Here is a 19,135-nt window from a genome sequence, read left to right as displayed (position 1 = left end):
TCGTCTTTGTTATGGGGGAGTTTGAGCACGTTACAAACTATGGCCAGATCCATATCAAACAAATGGTCACCGACATAGTTTACTTTTTTGGAATAAAGACTGTTTGATTCGTTATATTCGTAGCCTTGAAACTCGCGCAATCGTTTTCTATTGTTTCTATCTCCCTCTTCTTCAAAAACGAACTTGTGCAAAAGGAGAATATTTTGCTTCTTTTCGTCACGAAGCATTGCGCTAATACCTTCAAAATCCTCAATTTCGGCATCTTACACTCTCACGTACACTCCCGGATATTCCAAATTACATATGTATGTATTCGCATGCTGCGTTTTTTTTTTGTGTTATCCGGATCGACAAAATTTCTGAATTTTAAGTTTTGCGGAGTGAACTGTTTTGCTGATGAATTTTTCCGCTCTTTCTTTCACTTTCTTTCTCACACTATTCGGTTTTATTGGTTGAGCCCCCAAGTTATGTGGGACTGGGTTGTGAAATTACTTTCCAAATAACCTGAACGCGATCCCACTTGTTTTATTACATTTATTAAATTTATTATAGGTTAATTAAAATGAGTTTGTTGATGAACGCATTGCAGCCGTTATTTCATTTTGAATCTTATTCTCTTTGGTATATGAAATACTAACTTTCGCCTTTTTAATGTATTTTGGGGCTGCGTCACACTTTAGAGATTTTTTAGGACTTAGTGTTAAGACTACAACGGAAAGCATCGGACATACAAGAAATGTGACAAATTTAATCATTGAAATCATTTTGAAGGCAGCTAGAAGTCGTGCGAAGGCAAGCATTACGCGTTTGCTAACGGCGTCTCAAGATCCACGTGCGGGATCAAAATGGATGAAATACAAGTTTCATTGGAAAGGCTCAACATCATCTGGAAAGAATTCGAGTCCATCAGCGACCAAATGGTCCTTTTTGACGAAGAGGAAGGGTACGTCGATCCAGCCATCGACAACGAAAGGTACGAGGACAAGTACTTACAAGCAAGCACATTATTTCGCAACCTCATACGCACCTGTGAAGAAGCTCAGGAGAATGAAAGAGAAGGCAACAACTTCAGACACTCTGGCAACCCTGATGCGGCCGCACCAATGGCATCAGGAGTGGGAAACGAAAACCTAGTTCGTTTTCTGGAACAACAGCAGCAGCTCAACGAGCGTTTCGCTGAGCAACAAGCAATGCTTTTAAGGGCAACCTCGGCAGCAAATGTAATGCATAATGAACTGCCAAAAATCCATATCAAGCTGTTCACTGGCGACTACAAGGAGTGGCCAGCCTTTAAAAACATCTTCGAGAGTACGATCCATAGCAAGCAGCATTTGACAGCAATACAAAAGTTGCACTACTTGAAAACGTACATCACTGGCGAAGCAGCTGACTTGATTCGACATATGCCAATAACGGATGCAGCTTACGAGGCTGCTTGGACTTGCCTAATTGATCGGTACAATAGACAATGTCACATTGTTAACACTCTGCTGGAGACATTTATTAACTTACCTTCGACCGCCAGAGCAGATGTAACGGTTCTGCGAAAGGTGACGGACGGAGCCACCGAAATTGTACGCGGCCTGGATGCAGCAGGGCAAACTAATAGGGACTGCTGGATTATACACTTCATCCTAGCCAAGATCGACGCGGAAACCCGTCGCAAGTGGATCGCCATTTCGACCATATTTGAATGGGTCATCACATCTATCGTTACTACCGACTGTTCACCTACAACAACAATGCACACGGCTATTGACATTTACGAATCGCTAAGACGCTTTTGGGAGCTGGAGGATGTCAACCAGGAATTCCATGGGAAACCGGAGGACGATGAAGTTGAGCAGCACTTTGTGAAGACGCACACTCGGGACTGTAAGGGGCGTTTCATCGTCGAACTTCCGTTCAAAACCTCCATGGAACAGTTTTCGGATACTTTACAGGGAGCGCTTACAAGATTCAGGGGTGTAGAACGCCGCCTAAAGAAAGACCCCATTCTGCATTCACAGTACGTGCAATTTATGCGTGAGTATCTTCAATTGGGCCACATGCGAGAACTATCGGCAGAAGACATTGACAAAAAGCCGAGCTTTTACTTGCCACATCATCCTGTAATTACCCAAAAATTACGCGTCGTATTTGACGGCCCATTCAAGGACACGAATGGACGGTCCTTAAACGAAGCTCTGCACATTGGACCCAGCATTCTACGAAACCTTTTCTCGATTTGCATGCGTTTCAGAATGTTCAAGTTCGTCTTCTCAGCAGATATTGTCAAAATGTATCGACAAATCTGGGTGGCTGCCAACCATTGTGGCTATCAGCGTATAGTTTGGAGAGAAGATGAAACGACTCCTATTAAACACTATGAACTATCCACGGTAACATACGGCACATCCTGCGCACCATTTTTGGCAGTGAGGGTCCTGGATCAGTTAGCCCACGACCATCAACACGATTTTCCTACCGCTGCAAAAATCTTGAAGGAGCAGTTTTATGTGGACGACGTACTGACCGGAGCACATACCGAGGATGAGCTCATTCGCAATCAAAATGAGTTGATCCAGTTGATGAAATGTGCAGGCATGGAACTTGGTAAATGGGTTTCCAATTCATCACTTGTCGCTGACAGATCTCTCGCTACAACCGGAGTACAAGGCAAAGGATCCAACTCTACAGCAAAGGTTCTTGGCGTTCATTGGGATCCAGAAGAGGATATGTTATCTTACAAGGTTTGCCTCACAACAAATCCGCACAACACCAAACGCCAAGTGCTGTCAGATGTGGCACGCATCTTTGACCCGCTGTGTATTCTGTCACCAGTGGTAGTGCAGTTTAAGATTCTGTTCCAAGAATTGTGGCTACTCGATCTCGGCTGGGACACGGAGTTTCCTCCGAAAATTGCGGACTGGTGGAATAAATGCCGTGACGACCTACACATCCTTCGTGACCTACGCCTGCCACGGTTTGTCCAAAACAATGAAGATCACATATAACTGCATGGATTTTCAGATGCCTCCATCAAGGCATATTCCGCAGTCATCTATAGCAGAGTGGTGCGAGCAGATGGCACCGTATCTGTTTCACTCATAGCAGGAAAAACCAGAGTTGCTCCGCTGAAGCAGCAGTCTCTACCGCGTCTCGAACTGTGTGGCGCTTTGCTACTAAGCCGACTGTTCTTATCAGTCAAGGCTGCACTACAACACAACGACATTGAAGTACATGCATGGTGCGACTCAACCATAGTCTTGGCCTGGCTTTCACATCCTCCAACGAAGCTTAAAACATTTGTAGCCAATAGAACCTCAGAAATACTCGAAGCCTTACCGCGCAATGCATGGCATCATGTAAACACAAAGGAGAATCCGGCGGACTGCGCCACACGAGGAATGCTTGCTTCAGACCTTCTCCATTTTGACTTATGGTGGATGGGACCTTCATGGCTGCAAGATCCAGAAATGCTTGCGGTAAAGTTGACCTCTAAAAAGTTCTGTTCTTCCCTTTTAGAAAACCATGGAAAAGAGGAAGTGAAGACCACCGCATTAACCGCACAGGAAACCTCCTCATTGTCACCAATCGAAGCTTTGACTCAACGCGTCTCGTCCTGGACAAAGCTGGTACGCGTTGTAGCTTACGCCCTTCGCTTCATCCAAAAGACCAAGGCCACTAAATCTGCAACGCTGGCAAATGAAAAGATGCTCACCTTTGAGGAGATTCAGGCTGCTCGCATTCTTTGCCTGCAGGAGGCTCAGAAATGTTTCATAGAAGACCGCAAACTACTGACGGAAAACGAGCCACTTCACAGCCGCTCCCAGTTGGTGAAGCTCTCGCCGATTATCTGCAAGGATGGCCTTCTTCGAGTTGGTGGACGACTGGACAACTCACAATTACCAGCTGATGTAAAACACCCTATACTGCTTCCGAAGTCGAACCGCATCACAAGAATGATTTTGGAACACGAGCATACGACAAATCTTCATCCAGGAGTTTCTGCACTTTTTGTAATTGTTCGTGGTGTTGGTGCGCGCAACCTGATAACGTAAACCAACGTAAACTCACGGAGCTCCAATTCATGGCCGATCTACCAGGCATCCGTATAACAGAAGCTTTACCCTTCCAGCACTCAGGCTGTGACTATGCTGGTCCATTTATACTGAAGGAAAGGAAAAAGCCCGAAAAACTAAGGGCTACATATGCCTCTTTGTTTGCCTTGTAACATCAGCCATACATTTGGAACTGGCCACCGATCTTAGCACAGACACATTCCTGGCATGTCTTCGGCGTTTCATGTCCCTTCGAGGAAAATGCTCACAAATCTTCAGCGACAACGGGACGAATTTTGTTGGTGCCAAACGGGCATTAGATGAGATGCAGCAACTTTTATCTTCGCAGGAGCATCAACGCAATCTAGCACAATCGCTGGCCGATGATGGAATCAAATGGAGTTTTATCCCTCCCCATTCGCCACATTGGGGAGGAAAGTGGGAGTCATCAGTGTTAAATTGCATCTGCGTCGAGTTGTGGGAAAAACTGTTCTAACATTTGAACAAATGCAAACTCTGATCGCTCAGATCAGTGCACACACCTGACACTGACCTAACCTACTTGTCTCCGGCCCACTTTTTAATTGGACGCTCATTTACAACTGTTCCAGAGGGAGATCTGACTAATCTACCGATCAATCGTCTGGACTATTGGCAGCACTTGCAATCGATGTATCAAGGGTTTTGGGAACGCTGGCACCAAGAGTATTTGACTTCCCTACAGCAACGTCAAAAGTGGAGCAACAAGGAACGCAACATCGCAGTAGACAATATAGTCCTCGTCAAGGACTCAAATCTCCCTCCAGCAGCTTGGATACTAGCCCGTGTAGTGGAAGCTCATCCTGGACCAGATGGACTTGTAAGCGCTGTAAAACTTAAGACGTCTACTGGAGAGATGACCCGACCCATCACCAAGTTAGCTGTACTGCCTAATTCTGAAACATTGTTTCAGGGCGGCCCGGGATGTTGATGAACGCATTGCAGCCGTTATTTAATTTTGAATCTTATTCTCTTTGGTATATGAAATACTAACTTTCGCCTTTTTAATGTATTTTGGTGCTGCGTCACACTTTAGAGATTTTTTAGGACTTAGTGTTAAGAAATGTGACAAATTTAATCATTGAAATACAGTCCACTCAAATTGGGAAATAAAACGTTTTTATTCTTCATCAGAGTTTTTGTATTATAAATTGGTTTTATTATGTTTGTCTTCTCTTTCCACCCAATGCGTCGTATTTCACGTCTTCTCCGTTCGTCTCGCGAATTCTTTCTGCTTTTTTCGTCTTTTAGTTTGCCGGGCCTGCCACGTCGTTTTGTTCTTCATTTCTTCTTTACCACCAGCTGCTCTAGGTTGCCAGACCAATCCCACATAGTTTTTCCAAAAGTGGTAGAACTAATGTTTCTTATATTAAGCTGTTTAACATTATCTTACATTTCCAGGACCTTCAAATAAAAAGGTCAATGCTCAGCAGTAATGCTGTACACCTTAAAACTTAATTTGAAATCAATGCAATGGTTTTTGAAAAATCAGGAGAAAGGCTAAAAAAATCTAAATAACAATAGCTTTAAGTCATAACTTTAAAACGGTGGTATTTAGAATAATCGTGCTTAAAAGGCGTACATAGTAAAAGGCTACAAAAAGTCTAAACAAAAACAACTTTGGACCATAATTTTTAAATGGTGGTAATTAGGCAAATCGTGTTTAATAAGCGTCCATAGTAATTCGAAATTCCTTTCTGTTGGAAATAAAGTCCTTCTCCCGATTCCTTAATTAATTTAGTACGCAATTTTAGTTTTTAGTTCAAAGTTTTTCTGTTCAATAGACGCTTCTTTTATACCACAACTTGTCCGTTCTAAAGCCAAAGTCAAAGAGAGAGAAGACAAGCCACTTTCAGTGTGACCAGTCCTTCGTTGTTGAACAATCTTTTGCGTATAGAAAAATGCGAAGATGGTATTTTTTCCACACACCTCCTCAAAAGATATGTTGAACAATTTAAAATTAAATTAGAATTACAATAATATTCTTATTTGGACAGTTGTGTTTTCTGGGAACAATAATAATGATCCATATTCATCTAGAAATAGTTTTGTTAAGATCAAATCAAACTAGTTCTAGGATTAAGGGAAACCCAGTAAAACCTTAATCAAATAATTCGTTAATAACAAAAAAAATTCAAATTTCATTTGACAAATTAAATGTTTCTTAGCTTCTAGCTAATAAATACACTAAAATTCACAATTTTAGTTAAATTAAATTATCAGTTCATCTTTTTCTTTAAGTTAAGTTCTAAATTAAATATCAGTTTCAATAGTTACGTTTTTTTTTTTTTTGGTTTATAGTGTATAGTATAGAGTTTTAGTTCTTAAGACCCATCTCGTTTCTTAGTGTCAAGAATCTTGCAGCGGGCAACGGCTTCGTGAGGACATCAGCAACATGGTGTTCTGTGGGAATATACTCTAAGATAATTAATTTATTTTCAATTTGCTCTCTTGAGAAATGGTACTTTATATCAATGTGTTTGGATCGTATGTGGCATGTAGGATTATTAGCTATGCTTTTGCAGCCTTGGTTATCTTCTAATATTTTGATTGGTTTATTTAATTCAAATTGTATACTAGAGACTAACGATTTTAACCATAAAGCTTCCCTTACTGCTTCAAATAAACCCATATATTCCGCTTCAGTCGAAGAAGCAGGCACTGGATTTTGCTTCCTCGTATTCCAGCAGATCACATTAGAGTCAAACATTTTAAATATAAAACCTGTTGTACTCTTTCTGTCAGATTCACTTTCTGCCCAGTCAGAGTCAACATACCCAATAATTGTGTCGCTAGAATTTTCATTTTTGATAAAAGTTAATTTCAGATCCACAGTACCCTTTAAATATCTCAAGACTCTTTTTAAACTTTGCCATAATTCTGAATTGTTTTTGTTTGTATATCTACTAAGTATACTTATTGCTGTACTTAGATCAGGACGCGTACAAAACATTAGATAATCAAACACCCAATCAGATTTCGGCACGGCGCATTACATTCTTCGTATGAGTTTAAAGCTTCATAATTTAGCTTGGTTGGAAGTGGTGTACTGACTGCATGACATTCGTCCATATTAAATTTTTTTTAAATACTGTTAATGTATGCTGATTGACTAAGATATAAATAACCATCTTTTCTTTCTACTTTTATTCCAATAAAGTGTCTGATTTCACATAAATCTGTCATCCTGAATTTACTCATTAGGAATGTTTTAAGATTTTTCATTGTGTCAATGCTCTTTGTTGCAATTACAAGATCATCTACGTATAAAAGCACATAGATATTTTTTAAGATATCCCCTTGGTCTAGTAGATAGATACATCTATCCACTGCCGAATTAATAAAACCGATGCTCTTTAAAACATTTTCAAATGTTTCAAACCAACATCGTGCCGCTTGAGTTACCCCATAAATAGACTTGTTCAATTTACAGACTTTACCATCCTCATATGGTCAGCCCTCCGGAATCTTCATAAAGATTTCCTCTTTCAAAATACCATTTAGGAATGCCGTCTTAACATCCATATGGTGAACTTTTAAATTAAATTGGTTTGCCATGGATAAAATGAATCGAAAACTAGATATTCTTGCAACTGGAGCTAAAGTCTCATCATTATCTAAAAGATACTCTTGAGTAAATCCCGAGCTACCAATCTGGCCTTATATTTGAATTGCTTGCCATGCTCATTAGTTTTTATAGAAAACACCCACTTGCAATCAACAATATTTTTATGTAGAGGCTGATCAACTAAAGTCCAAGTTTTATTATATAAATGCGAATCTAATTGTTCTTTTACGGCTTCTTTCCACTTAATTCTGTCTGTTCTATTTTTAATATCATTGTAGCTATTTGGGATATCATCACAAAAGGCGTGAGCATTCATTAAGCAATTGTTTAAGAACCGATAAGACGTTTTTGGCATGTCTTTTAATCTTTCACTTCTTCTGACTTCAATTTCATCTACTTTTAATTGCATACTAGGCAATTCTTCACCAATGATTGGATCGGCATTTTCACAAGTTGCTGTCTCACTAGGCTGTTTATCTGACTTAAAAAGATCCGATTTTCCATCCGTACTCTCATTCGGGATATTCGACTCATCTGCTCCTGAATTCATTTCAGTCGAGAATTGTAGATTGTTCATACTATCATTCTGAATACTTTCTACCAGTTCCATACTTTCATTCTGAAACTCTGAGTCATTTGCCACAGTTCTAGTATTCTCCATATTCATTTCATCAACAACTACGTCTCTAGCTACCAAAAACCTCTTTGAATTTATGTCCCACAACTTATAGCCATTCTGTTCGTAGCCAACCACTATACATTTGAATGATTTGTCATAAAATTTTCTTTTCCGCATTTTATCATGCACATATACGGTTGAACCAAATATCTTTAAATATTTCAATTTAGGCTTTCTGTTGTGCCACATTTCAAATGGAGTTTTCTTATCCTGAAACGCTCTACTTGGAGTTCTGTTAACTAAATATGTAGCCGTTAAAACGGCTTCGCTCCAAAAACTTTTATTTAATTTAGATCCACTAATCATTGCTCTAGCCTTTTCAGTTATGGATCTGATCATACGTTCAGAGACTCCATTTAATTGCGGTGTATGTGGAACCGTCAAATGGTAACTTATGTCTTTTTCACTACAATAAGTCTTCATCTCATTTGACAAATATTCTCTGCCATTATCGATGTATAGATTCACAACCTTTAAATTGAAATAAGCTTCACTCTTTGCGATGAAGTCCTTGAAGAAATTAAATACCTTAGATTTATAGGTCATCAAATAAGTTACACAGTAATGTGTATACTGATCGACAAAGATTACATAATAGTTTCTTCCATCAATACTAGAAGGAGTTATCGGACCACAAACATCTGAATGAATTATAAATAAAGGCCTCTTAATATATTCTTTATTCTTAATTTTCTCAAATGGAAGTCTAGCTTGCTTACCATTTATGCAAGCTTCGCATAATTCATTATTAAATTTAATATCTTTTACAAGTTCTACATCTTCAAACATATTATTTCGCACAATTTCTAAAAACTTTCCCTTGCTAATATGTCCTAATCTTTCATGCCAAAAACTATAGTTTTGATTTCTATTTGGGTAAGTTGTATAAATAATTAATTCGCAGATTAATTTATCAAATTTATTGAAATGAATAATGAGAGGTGTGTCGCCATTTAATTTGAATGTCAATAATTGCTTACGCACAGAAAGTTGCGTTGCCAAACTTTTTCGCTCATAGATCGAATCTAATTTTTCAAAAATCTCTTTTGCAGTCGAATTATTATCGGCAAATGAAAGAAAAGAGACGCCTAGAAATTCTATTATAATGCTTTTTGCTGATCTTTCTGCCTTTGTCCATTTCTCATCTATTTCTTGGGGTTTTTCTTTTTCGATTACAAATAAAACATCATTTTCAGCTAAAAGAGACTTCACACGAAATTTCCACACTGAATATTTTTCACCACGAAAAGGTGAAATATTCTTAAACTTATTCTCCTTATTCATATTTATTCTTGCTCTAATTTCAATGTAACTATCGTATATTCGAGAAGAAGAAAAGAGAGAAGAAAAAGGAATCAATGTTAAGCAAATACTGTACCAAGTGCCTACATGTACACACACACACATATAAGTAAACGTGAGATCCACTTAGCCAATATGGTGAAATAGAAAAAAAAACACGCGGCTTCACATACACATACATAAGTACATGCATTCACTCATACTTGCAACTTCAACATGTATGCACTTGGTTGGCTGTTAAAATTTTTAGCAAGAAAAGGAACAAAATATTTTATACAATCTTTTATTTTATTACAATACTTTTTACCGTTTGTGTTTTTATAACTTTGTTATTGTTCTGGATGGTTCGTTTGTTGAAACGTGCTTCCTCCTGTTTGTCAATGTGCTCATACACACACGGGTTCTCAGAAATTCTCAGAAATTCGCAATTTATTTAATTGTTATTTTAATTTGAGTTTAGCGAAACACTGGGCCCATATCCTGCTGGAAATAAAGGTCTTCTCCCGATTCCTTAATTAATTTAGTACGCGATTTTAGTTTTTAGTTCAAAGTTTTTCTGTTTAATAGACGCTTCTTTTATACCACAACTTGTCCGTTCTAAAGCCAAAGTCAAAGAGAGAGAAGACAAGCCACTTTCAGTGTGACCAGCCCTTCGGTGTTGAACAATCTTTTGCGTATAGAAAAATACGAAGATGGTATTTTTTCCACACTTTCTGTATCAGGATTAAGTTCACAAACGGTTTGTAGTCTCACGTCTTCTTTATTCGCACTCTCGGTTAGAACTAACTCGCTGCTCGCAGGCAACACTCTTTTCAACCCCCGTTTTTAGGTTCGAATAGTGTGACCAGAGCAGATTCATATAATCTCCCCTGTTCATTTAACTTTGAGCATAACAACATAATACTTAGAACTAGTGTATTGCATATAAACTAGCACGCTTGTTACAACATATATAAGCCAGCCTGATACAACTCGGCCGTCCTGACATTGAGATATCCCACTATCTCTAATATTTTATAATTTACTTTTTATACCCGTTACTCGTAGAGTAAAAGGGTATACTAGATTCGTCGGAAAGTATGTAACAGGCAGAAGGAAGCGTTTCCGACCCCACAAAGTATATATATTCTTGATCAGGATCACTAGCCTAGTCGATCTAGCCATGTCCGTCTGTCCGTCTGTCCGTCTCTCCGTCTGTCTGTCCGTCCGGATGAACGCTGAGATCTCGCAAACTATGGGAGCTAGGCTGTTGGAGATTGGCGTGCAGATTCCTGAGCTTCTAACGCAGCGAAAGTTTGTTTCAGCAGAGTGCCACGCCCACTCTAACGCCCACAAACCACCCAAAATTGTGGCTCCTACACAGAGAAAAAAACGGAACAATACCCGTTTGATATTGTCTCCTCAATTTTCACATATCAATTTTATCATATCAAAATGATTCAAATTCAGATCAATATGATACGAAATCATATCAACTTCAAATGTTAATATGAATCCGTATCATAATGATATGAATACTTAGCAAGTTGATAAGATTTCATATCAAACGTAACATCGAAAAGTCTTCGAAAAAATAGTATGACTGTAAATTCGTCCTTTTTTTGTATATTCTGTGTACAACGGTATAATTACGCTTTGTATGCGGTGGTCTTACTTTTATTTACTGCGTCAATTTTAGTGTAAAACGTAACAAAAGAAAAGTTTAAGGTGTTTATAAATGTAATTACTTGGTAATTATGTATAATTTTAACTAAATTACTTTATTTGTGCATTAGTTTGTCGAAGTACCATGAAGGATCCACTTTTGCTTCAATTCCTTACGGATCACGAGGTCGATTTGGTTGTGCTTGACCTGCTTTTAGGTTTTTATAAATCAACATATGTGCACATATATATATATATATATATATATATATATATATATATATACATGTGTAAGCCATTATTAGTTGAGACTTATTTTTGCAATATATTCCTAGAGTGTGTATACAACTACGAAAGGCTGCAGAACATTAGTGCTTTAGATCTTGATTTAATATTTTCCAAGAGAGAACATCTGAAATCCGAGTTCCGCGAGAAGCTCCAAAAATGGAAGCGAGCACAAGTAAGTTTAATTCTTAATATTTTCATAATAGGTTGTAATAATTTCAAATTTTAGCACATTGATGTCTGCGCAGGGGATACGACACCAACATATAAAGAAAAGGTGACATCACAACAAAAGACTTTTTTGTGAGCAGCTTTAATGGGCATTACCAATTCTATGAAATTGGCTCACTTATAAATAATACTAAGATAATAAATATTAACGAATTTGAAGGCCCACCAATTCATGTATATTACACACCAACTGGTCTTAAAATGATAAGAAGAAAAATATTTTAGTTTATTTAATTATGATAAGTAATTTTAAGTTACAATTATTTTTTATATGTAACATAAGACTTTGAATGAAAATAAATTTTAAATAAAACTACAAATTTGTTTCTCTCAATAAAATGATTTTAATATAAAGCTGGGTATGAGTTAAGTGTCGAATTGATTTGACAAAATATCAGTTTGATATGCAAGCATATCAGTTTGATGTGAAAGCATATCAGTTTGATATGAAAGCATATCAGTTGGATATTAAAAAATACCACAATTTGTTCACAACTTTGATATGTGCTCATATCAATCTGGTATGAAAAATACCAAATTGACATGTTCGAAAATATCAATGTCATATGTTCGAAAATATGAATATGATATGGCAACATAAGGGATCAAAACTGATATGAAAAAATACCCGATTGATGACCAGTTTTGGTATTTTTTTTTCTCTGTGTACAGTTTTGATGCTACAATAAAAATTTTGAATGAAACGTGCTGTTCTCATCAATACCTATCGATTGACCCAAAAAAAGTGGCCACGGGTATCTGATAGTCGAGGTACTCGACTATAGCGTTCTTCCTTGTTACAATTAAAACATTTGGATATCTATTGCTTACAATCTAGTACATATACATATGTATACAATTCATTATTATATTATACTACTATTTTTTCTTCCAATGTCGAATGTTATTAACACTCCAAACACCCTGATATGGGTTTCGAGATAACTGAAACTTTGATAACTGAATCTTTGATCAAATATAATTTTTCAAAATCTTCTCAATTACATAAGGTCCATTGTTCTTTGGAATAAGTTTTCTCGCTACACCCGCCGTACTATCAAAGTTCTTAACCATGACATAATCACCTTCTCTAAAGTCGGTTGCGTTTTTTCTTCTCGCATTGTAGTATGCTTCATTTTTCCTCTGCGAATGTGCTTGTGTTTCTTCAGCTTTTTTCCTAAAATCTTTTAACGTTTTCCTAACCTTTATTTTATAACTACTCTCCTCTAATCTTTCTTTAACTCATCACAAACTTTCCCCCGTTAGTTATGCCAAACAGCGTTATTGTGAACTGTATTATTCATAGAATACTCTAGTTTTTCAATGACATTATCCCAATGTAAGCCATTCTCTGGTTCCGCTAACTTCGCTATCATAGGTCCTTGATTCGCTCAACTTGGCCGTTGGCCTGTGGCGACCCCTTTGCAATTTTAATATGCTTTACGTTATTTTCCTCCAAAAATTTAGCAAAATCTGTCGAGCTAAAGCAGCTTCCGCGATCTGAAATAACACATTTGGGCCTGCTATAAGCTCGAAAGTAATCTGTCAATGCATTTACTGCCTCTTTCGTATTCGTTGTTTTGGTCGTATACAGCCTAACAAATTTTGTGAACGCATCTCCAACAGCTAATATGTGCTTTTTCGATCTACTATTATCCACAGGTCCATAATGATCTATGTGAATGATTTCGAAAGGCATATTGCCCTTTGGGATACTGTGCAAGTATCCTAACCTATACACTTCAAACAATTTTGAACATGATTTGAAACTTTACTCTTCATGTTTGGAAACCAGTAGCTTTTGCCAATTGCTTCTATCATTTTGTCCCTTCCTTTGTGGCCTAATTCGTCATGATACTTATATAAAACACGATCCTCCATCCGATTCGGCACATAAAATAAAATCCTCTTGTCATTACTTTTCCTGTATATAACACCATTCCTCATTTCAAACCATTTGTGCTCACTATTTTCTAAAATTTTCCTAATCTCTTGTATTTTATCATCTTTTGATTGGCAAATTATTAAATTAGTTTCAAATATGTTCGTTTCTATTACCATTATGTTATTGCAACGACTCAGTGCATCCACGTGTTGCATTTGACTACCTGCCCTATGCTTTAAGTCGTAATCAAACTTCTGAAGCTCTAAAGCCCACCTTGCTATTCTTGGATTCATATCAATTTTATTAATCGTTAACGTAAGGGACTTGCAGTCCGTTAAAATTTTGAACCGCTTGCCCTGTAAGTATATCCCAAATCTTCTTAATGCGTAAATAATAGCTAAAGTTTCCAGCTCAAAGCTGTGGTATTACGCTTCTGTAGTAATAGTAATGTAGGATGCAACTTCTTGTCTGCTTTTTGTTGAAGAAGTACCGCCCCAAACCCTACAGCACTGGCATCGCAGTGTAACTCAACTTCGTCTCTGTGATCGTATATAGCTAAAACGGGCGCTTCCATCAATTGGCTGCTTGTACTTTAGTCGGAATTGGAAAATTTTGTAGGGCTTACCCTATCATCTGCTTTGATTCCATCGCATGAAATCAAAAACCCCAAATATTTTACCTTGTCTTGTAAAAATTTGCATTTGTCCATTCTCAATTCTAACTTATTTTCCACTAACCTCTTAAATACTTTTGGTAATATTTCGAAGTGTTCTTCTATATTCCTATGGTGACCAAAATGTCGTCCATATACACAACCACCTTGTCTTGCCTTATCATATCCGAAAATATATCGTTGACGAAGTATTGAAATACTTGTGGAAAAGTCTTAAGCCCCATCGGCATACGTAAAAACTCAAATTGACCCAACGGCGTAGTAAAAGATGTGTATTTTACCGACTCTTTGTTAACAAACACATGAAAGTAACCATTTTTAAGATCTAATTTCGTAAGTACTGATTTTCCCACTAATTTATCTAACTTGTTCACCAATATTATAGACACTTTCCTTTTCCGAATCTTCTACTATATTTATTTCCATCATATGCTGCTCAAAACTATCAAAGATTGTTTCCTTATCTGCTTTTAAAATTATACTTTCTAAATTTTCTTCTAAAATTTTACTCTCTAATTTTTCACCACCTACCATTTCATAGCTCATAGCATCTCATTTCCAAACGTTTCATTTCCTAATATTTCACTACCTAACATTTTATCCTCTAACATCTCATTCCCTAACTTTTCATTTCGTAATATTTCACTACCAAACATTTTATCCTCTAATATCTCGTTTCCTAACTTTTCATTTCCTAACATTTCACTACCTAACATTTTATCCTCTAATATCTCATTTCCTAACTTTTCATTTCGTTCACACAAGGCACCTTATAAAATGACCCAATTTTTCTATTATCTTGGGTCTCAGTAGTCTCTACAGTTATTATATTTAAAGTTTCTAAATTAATTTCCAAATCGCAGGCTTTCATAAAATCTCTGCCCAGCACAATATTACAACACATAGATCCATCTGCCACAAAAATTAAATTAAAAACAAGGAAGAACGCTATAGTCGAGTACCTCGTCTATCAGATACCCGTTACTCAAAGGGAAATGGAGATATGCAAGCAGCAAAGCGAAATTAAAATGCGCCACCTACCGGCGGTAGACAGATTTAAGCGTTATGGGCGTTAGAGTGGGCGTGGCAAATTTATTTTTAGATCAATCGATAGGTATTGACGACACCAATACATTTCAGTTAAAATTTTTTATCTAGCATGCAAATTGTGGGCGTCACAGGTTTTCGCGGTTTGTGGGCGTTTAAGTGGGCGTGGCAAACTTTTTTTTAAGTCAATTGATAGGTATTGACGACACCAATACATTTCAGTTAAAATTTTTTATCTAGCATGCAAATTGTGGGCGTCACAGGTTTTCGCGGTTTGTGGGCGTTTAAGTGGGCGTGGAAAACTTTTTTTTAGGTCAATCGATAGGTATTGATGAGAACAATACATTTCAGTTAAAATTTTTTATCTAGCATCAAAACTGTAGGAGTTACAGTTTTGGGCGGTTTGTGGGCGTTAGAGTGGGCGTGGCAGTCTACTGAAACAAACTTGCGCTGCGTAAGAAGCTCAGGAATCTGTACGCCAAATCTCAATAGCCTAGCCTCATAGTTTCCGAGATCTCAGCGTTCATCCGGACAGACAGACGGACAGACGGACAGACGGACAGACGGACAGACGGTCAGACGGACAGACGGACAGACGGACATGGCTAGATCGACTCGGCTAGTGATCCTGATCAAGAATATATATACTTTATGGGGTCGGAAACGCTTCCTTCTGCCTGTTACATACTTTCCGACGAATCTAGTATACCCTTTTACTCTACGAGTAACGGGTATAAAAATGTTATTTCTTTTTTCATTATAAAACATAATCAGGGTATTCCCTAAACAGTTGAATTGCTGAATTGTTGAAAGTTCAACGGAAAATTTCAGCAATTAAGGGAACGAAACGAAATATTCCCAGTGGAATTTTCAATTTTAAGATGTCTGCTGTTTGTCAGAGTGTGAAATTGCCAGGCTGTGTTTACCAAAGATTTTTTTTCAAATTAAGAAAAATGCCGAGAATAAGCCAAAAAACTAAACTATTAGAACTGCTAACAGGCAGCATCCTATCAGATATCCTTTGTTTGCATATTTTATACGATGTAATTCCTCCAGGTTTACAAGTGACTAGAGTTACCCATTTACTTTTAGTCGAGAACAGCGACAACTCTGGTTTTCAGCAATTCAACAAAATTTTCAACAGCCCCGAGGCTGTTGAATTGCTGAAATTTTTGACAGTTGACTTTGTATGGAATATCTGATTAACAGCTGATCAAAATTTAACAATTCAGCAATTCAACAGTTTAATATTTTTCCTTCGCTTTTCAGTAAGGATTTTCAAAACAACAAATTTTAAACAACCTTACATAGTTATTGAAATCTTGCTTCTTATTTTGAGGACATCCGTTGATGAAATGATCGGTAGCTCTACATCCGTAGCACGTCCCTCGTGTTCTGTTCGGTTTGGCGCACTCTCTAGCCCAATGCCCCTTTACGTTGCAATTGTAGCAACGCGTCTGCTTGCTCGTCGGATCGGTTTTCAAAGACTGCATCTTGTTGCTCCCAGCAACCCTTGTTGGCAGCAGTATGTCAGCGAAAGCTCTAAGCATCCTTCCAGGATTCTCAAAGCCCTGTAACTTGGCCTGCGTGCGTAAGTTAATCGTCGGTATGCCAAAAATTAGTCCATCTAGTAGCTCGTCCTCCTCCATGTTGACATCTCGGTCCAGCCTGCTCTTCTCGTCAAAGTACTTCGCGAATTTTTCATTCGGCTGCCACAGACGTGCTTCAAATTTTCGATTCATGTCTGCCTTCGACTCGTTACCACCAAAAGCAAGTTGTAATTGCTGCAGCAACTCACTCGTTGGTTTAACAAAACGAGAAGGATCCGCATGCATCCACTCCAAAGCGCCGCCTTTTAGTTTGCTGATCAGCAACACTCTTCGCTGGGTGTCCGATAGCTCATACAACGTGGATATGTTGTTCCATTGGGAGATCAAGGATCGTACAGGAATCTTCTCGGCAAAGTCCATCAAAATTTCCTTGGCTAGATTAAATCCAGCTGACGAAAACTCAGCCCTTCCCAAGGGGCGCTGTGCCACGCTGCGCAGCCAAGTTGTTGCAAGTTCTCGAAATTTCCTTGTAGCAAGTAAGTTGAACCGCGGCTTCGCTCGCCAACTCGCTCTCGCCTGTTCTCGGAATTCTCCGAACTGTTGGTTGCCATGCCATCTCGTTCTTGCCCGATCACGGAACTCTCCGAACCGCTGCTCGCCTTGCCATCTCGTTCTTGCCCGTTCTCGGAATTCTCCGAACCGCTGCTTGTCTTGCCATCTCGTTCATGCGCGTTCTTGGAATACTCCGAACTCTTGCTTGCGCCGCCGTCCGACTTCGTAAAATTCTGCGAATTGTGGCCTTTGGCGCCACTGGCTGAACTAACGCTGTCGACTTGCTTGTGCAGAAATTCTTGAAATATCTGAGCCTTCTCGATTTCCAAGCGCAACTTGTCCATGGTTTCTAAGCCACAAATCGGCTCCATCGGACCTTGTGACTCGATATTTTCGTCTTCCGAGTCTGTAGTCACCGTGTCCACAATTTCTCCGACTTCCTGATCGACTTGCGGGACGACTCCCCGATTTTCCGGCGGAACACTGCTAAGTCGCGAAAAAAGTTTGGCCTTGGATCCAGTTGTCGGCGAATTAAGGAGTTCCAGCCACCGTTTTAGTTGTGTCACAGACACGTTACTCATTTGGATATCCATTTGACTGCTTACATTTTTGAGTGTAAGTTATTATAGATTTTTTTTCCCGTATCCCACTTCTGAGATTGTATCAGGATTAAGTTCACAAACGGTTTGTAGTTCCACGCCTTCTTTATTCGCACTCTCGGTTAGAACTAACTAGATGCTCTGAACTGGTAAATGTGGTAATTTTTGTTGATTTATGGCGAAGTATGTTTGCCATTAAAGTATTGTTCAGATTAAGAACTACAAAGTTTATTAATATTATCAAGACACGTGTGTCGCTCGCTGATTCTTGCCGATAAATCTCCGAGTGTTGCCACACCTTTCTTTCTAGTCATCTGGCAAGCTTCTGTTGGCGCTGCTGCCATATTAGGTTGCCACAGTACTCCCCCTCCAGTGAATGCGTCACGAGTCCTGGTTTGAAAATTTAACTCCATGATTTCTCTCATAAGTCCTGGTCGGTCTTACTAAAAATGCTGGTTTGAGGCGATCAACTGATACTGCGATCTCATGGCCATTGAGTCTGATAGTGAAAACACGATCGTTTTCGCGTCTGACAATCTCATAAGGACCAGTGTAAGGGGCTTCCAGAGGCTGTTTTACGGCGTCAGTGCGGAGAAATACATGCGTACATTTATCGATCCCTTTCAATACGAACATCTTCTGCTTGATATGACGTGCTGTTGATGTCGGTCGCACTTTTTGCATGTGCTCTCGAAAGATACTCAAAAAAGAGGTGGGGTCAATCGTGTCGTCCAAGTCGGTAAAAAACTCATTCGGCAGTCGAATAGGTGTTCCGTGTACAATTTCTGAGGCTGAAGATTTAATGTCCTTCTTGAAACAGGTACGAAGTCCAAGCAAAACGGTTGGCAATAACTCCGGCCACGGAGTACCTCCGTTGCACATCAAAGATGACTTAAAGGATCTGTGCCACCTCTCTATGAGTCCGTTTGACTTAGGATGGTAGGCCGTGTGTATGTGTTTACTTCCAACCAGATTAGCAAGATGTTTGAAAACTGCTGACTCAAATTGTGTTCCTTGGTCCGTAGTAAACGTTTTTGG

The 19,135-nt window shown here is 38.6% G+C and overlaps 1 protein-coding gene across 1 annotated transcript; it reads left to right on the top strand.

Moving 5' to 3' along the window:
* The first annotated feature begins 845 nt into the window (after positions 1 to 845).
* On the top strand, positions 846 to 5,013 carry LOC139353717 (uncharacterized). The gene is made up of 4 exons (XM_070998041.1): positions 846 to 2,925; positions 3,013 to 4,020; positions 4,160 to 4,481; positions 4,572 to 5,013. The coding sequence occupies exons 1-4, from the start codon at positions 846 to 848 to the stop codon at positions 5,011 to 5,013; spliced, it is 3,852 nt and encodes a 1,283-aa protein (XP_070854142.1).
* The last annotated feature ends 14,122 nt before the right edge of the window (positions 5,014 to 19,135 follow it).

This window comes from Drosophila suzukii, chromosome Y, assembly GCF_043229965.1.
Source record: "Drosophila suzukii chromosome Y, CBGP_Dsuzu_IsoJpt1.0, whole genome shotgun sequence".
NCBI lineage: Eukaryota > Metazoa > Arthropoda > Insecta > Diptera > Drosophilidae > Drosophila > Drosophila suzukii.
Note: the sequence above shows the minus strand (reverse complement) of the source record. Positions and strands in the feature narration are given on the sequence as shown.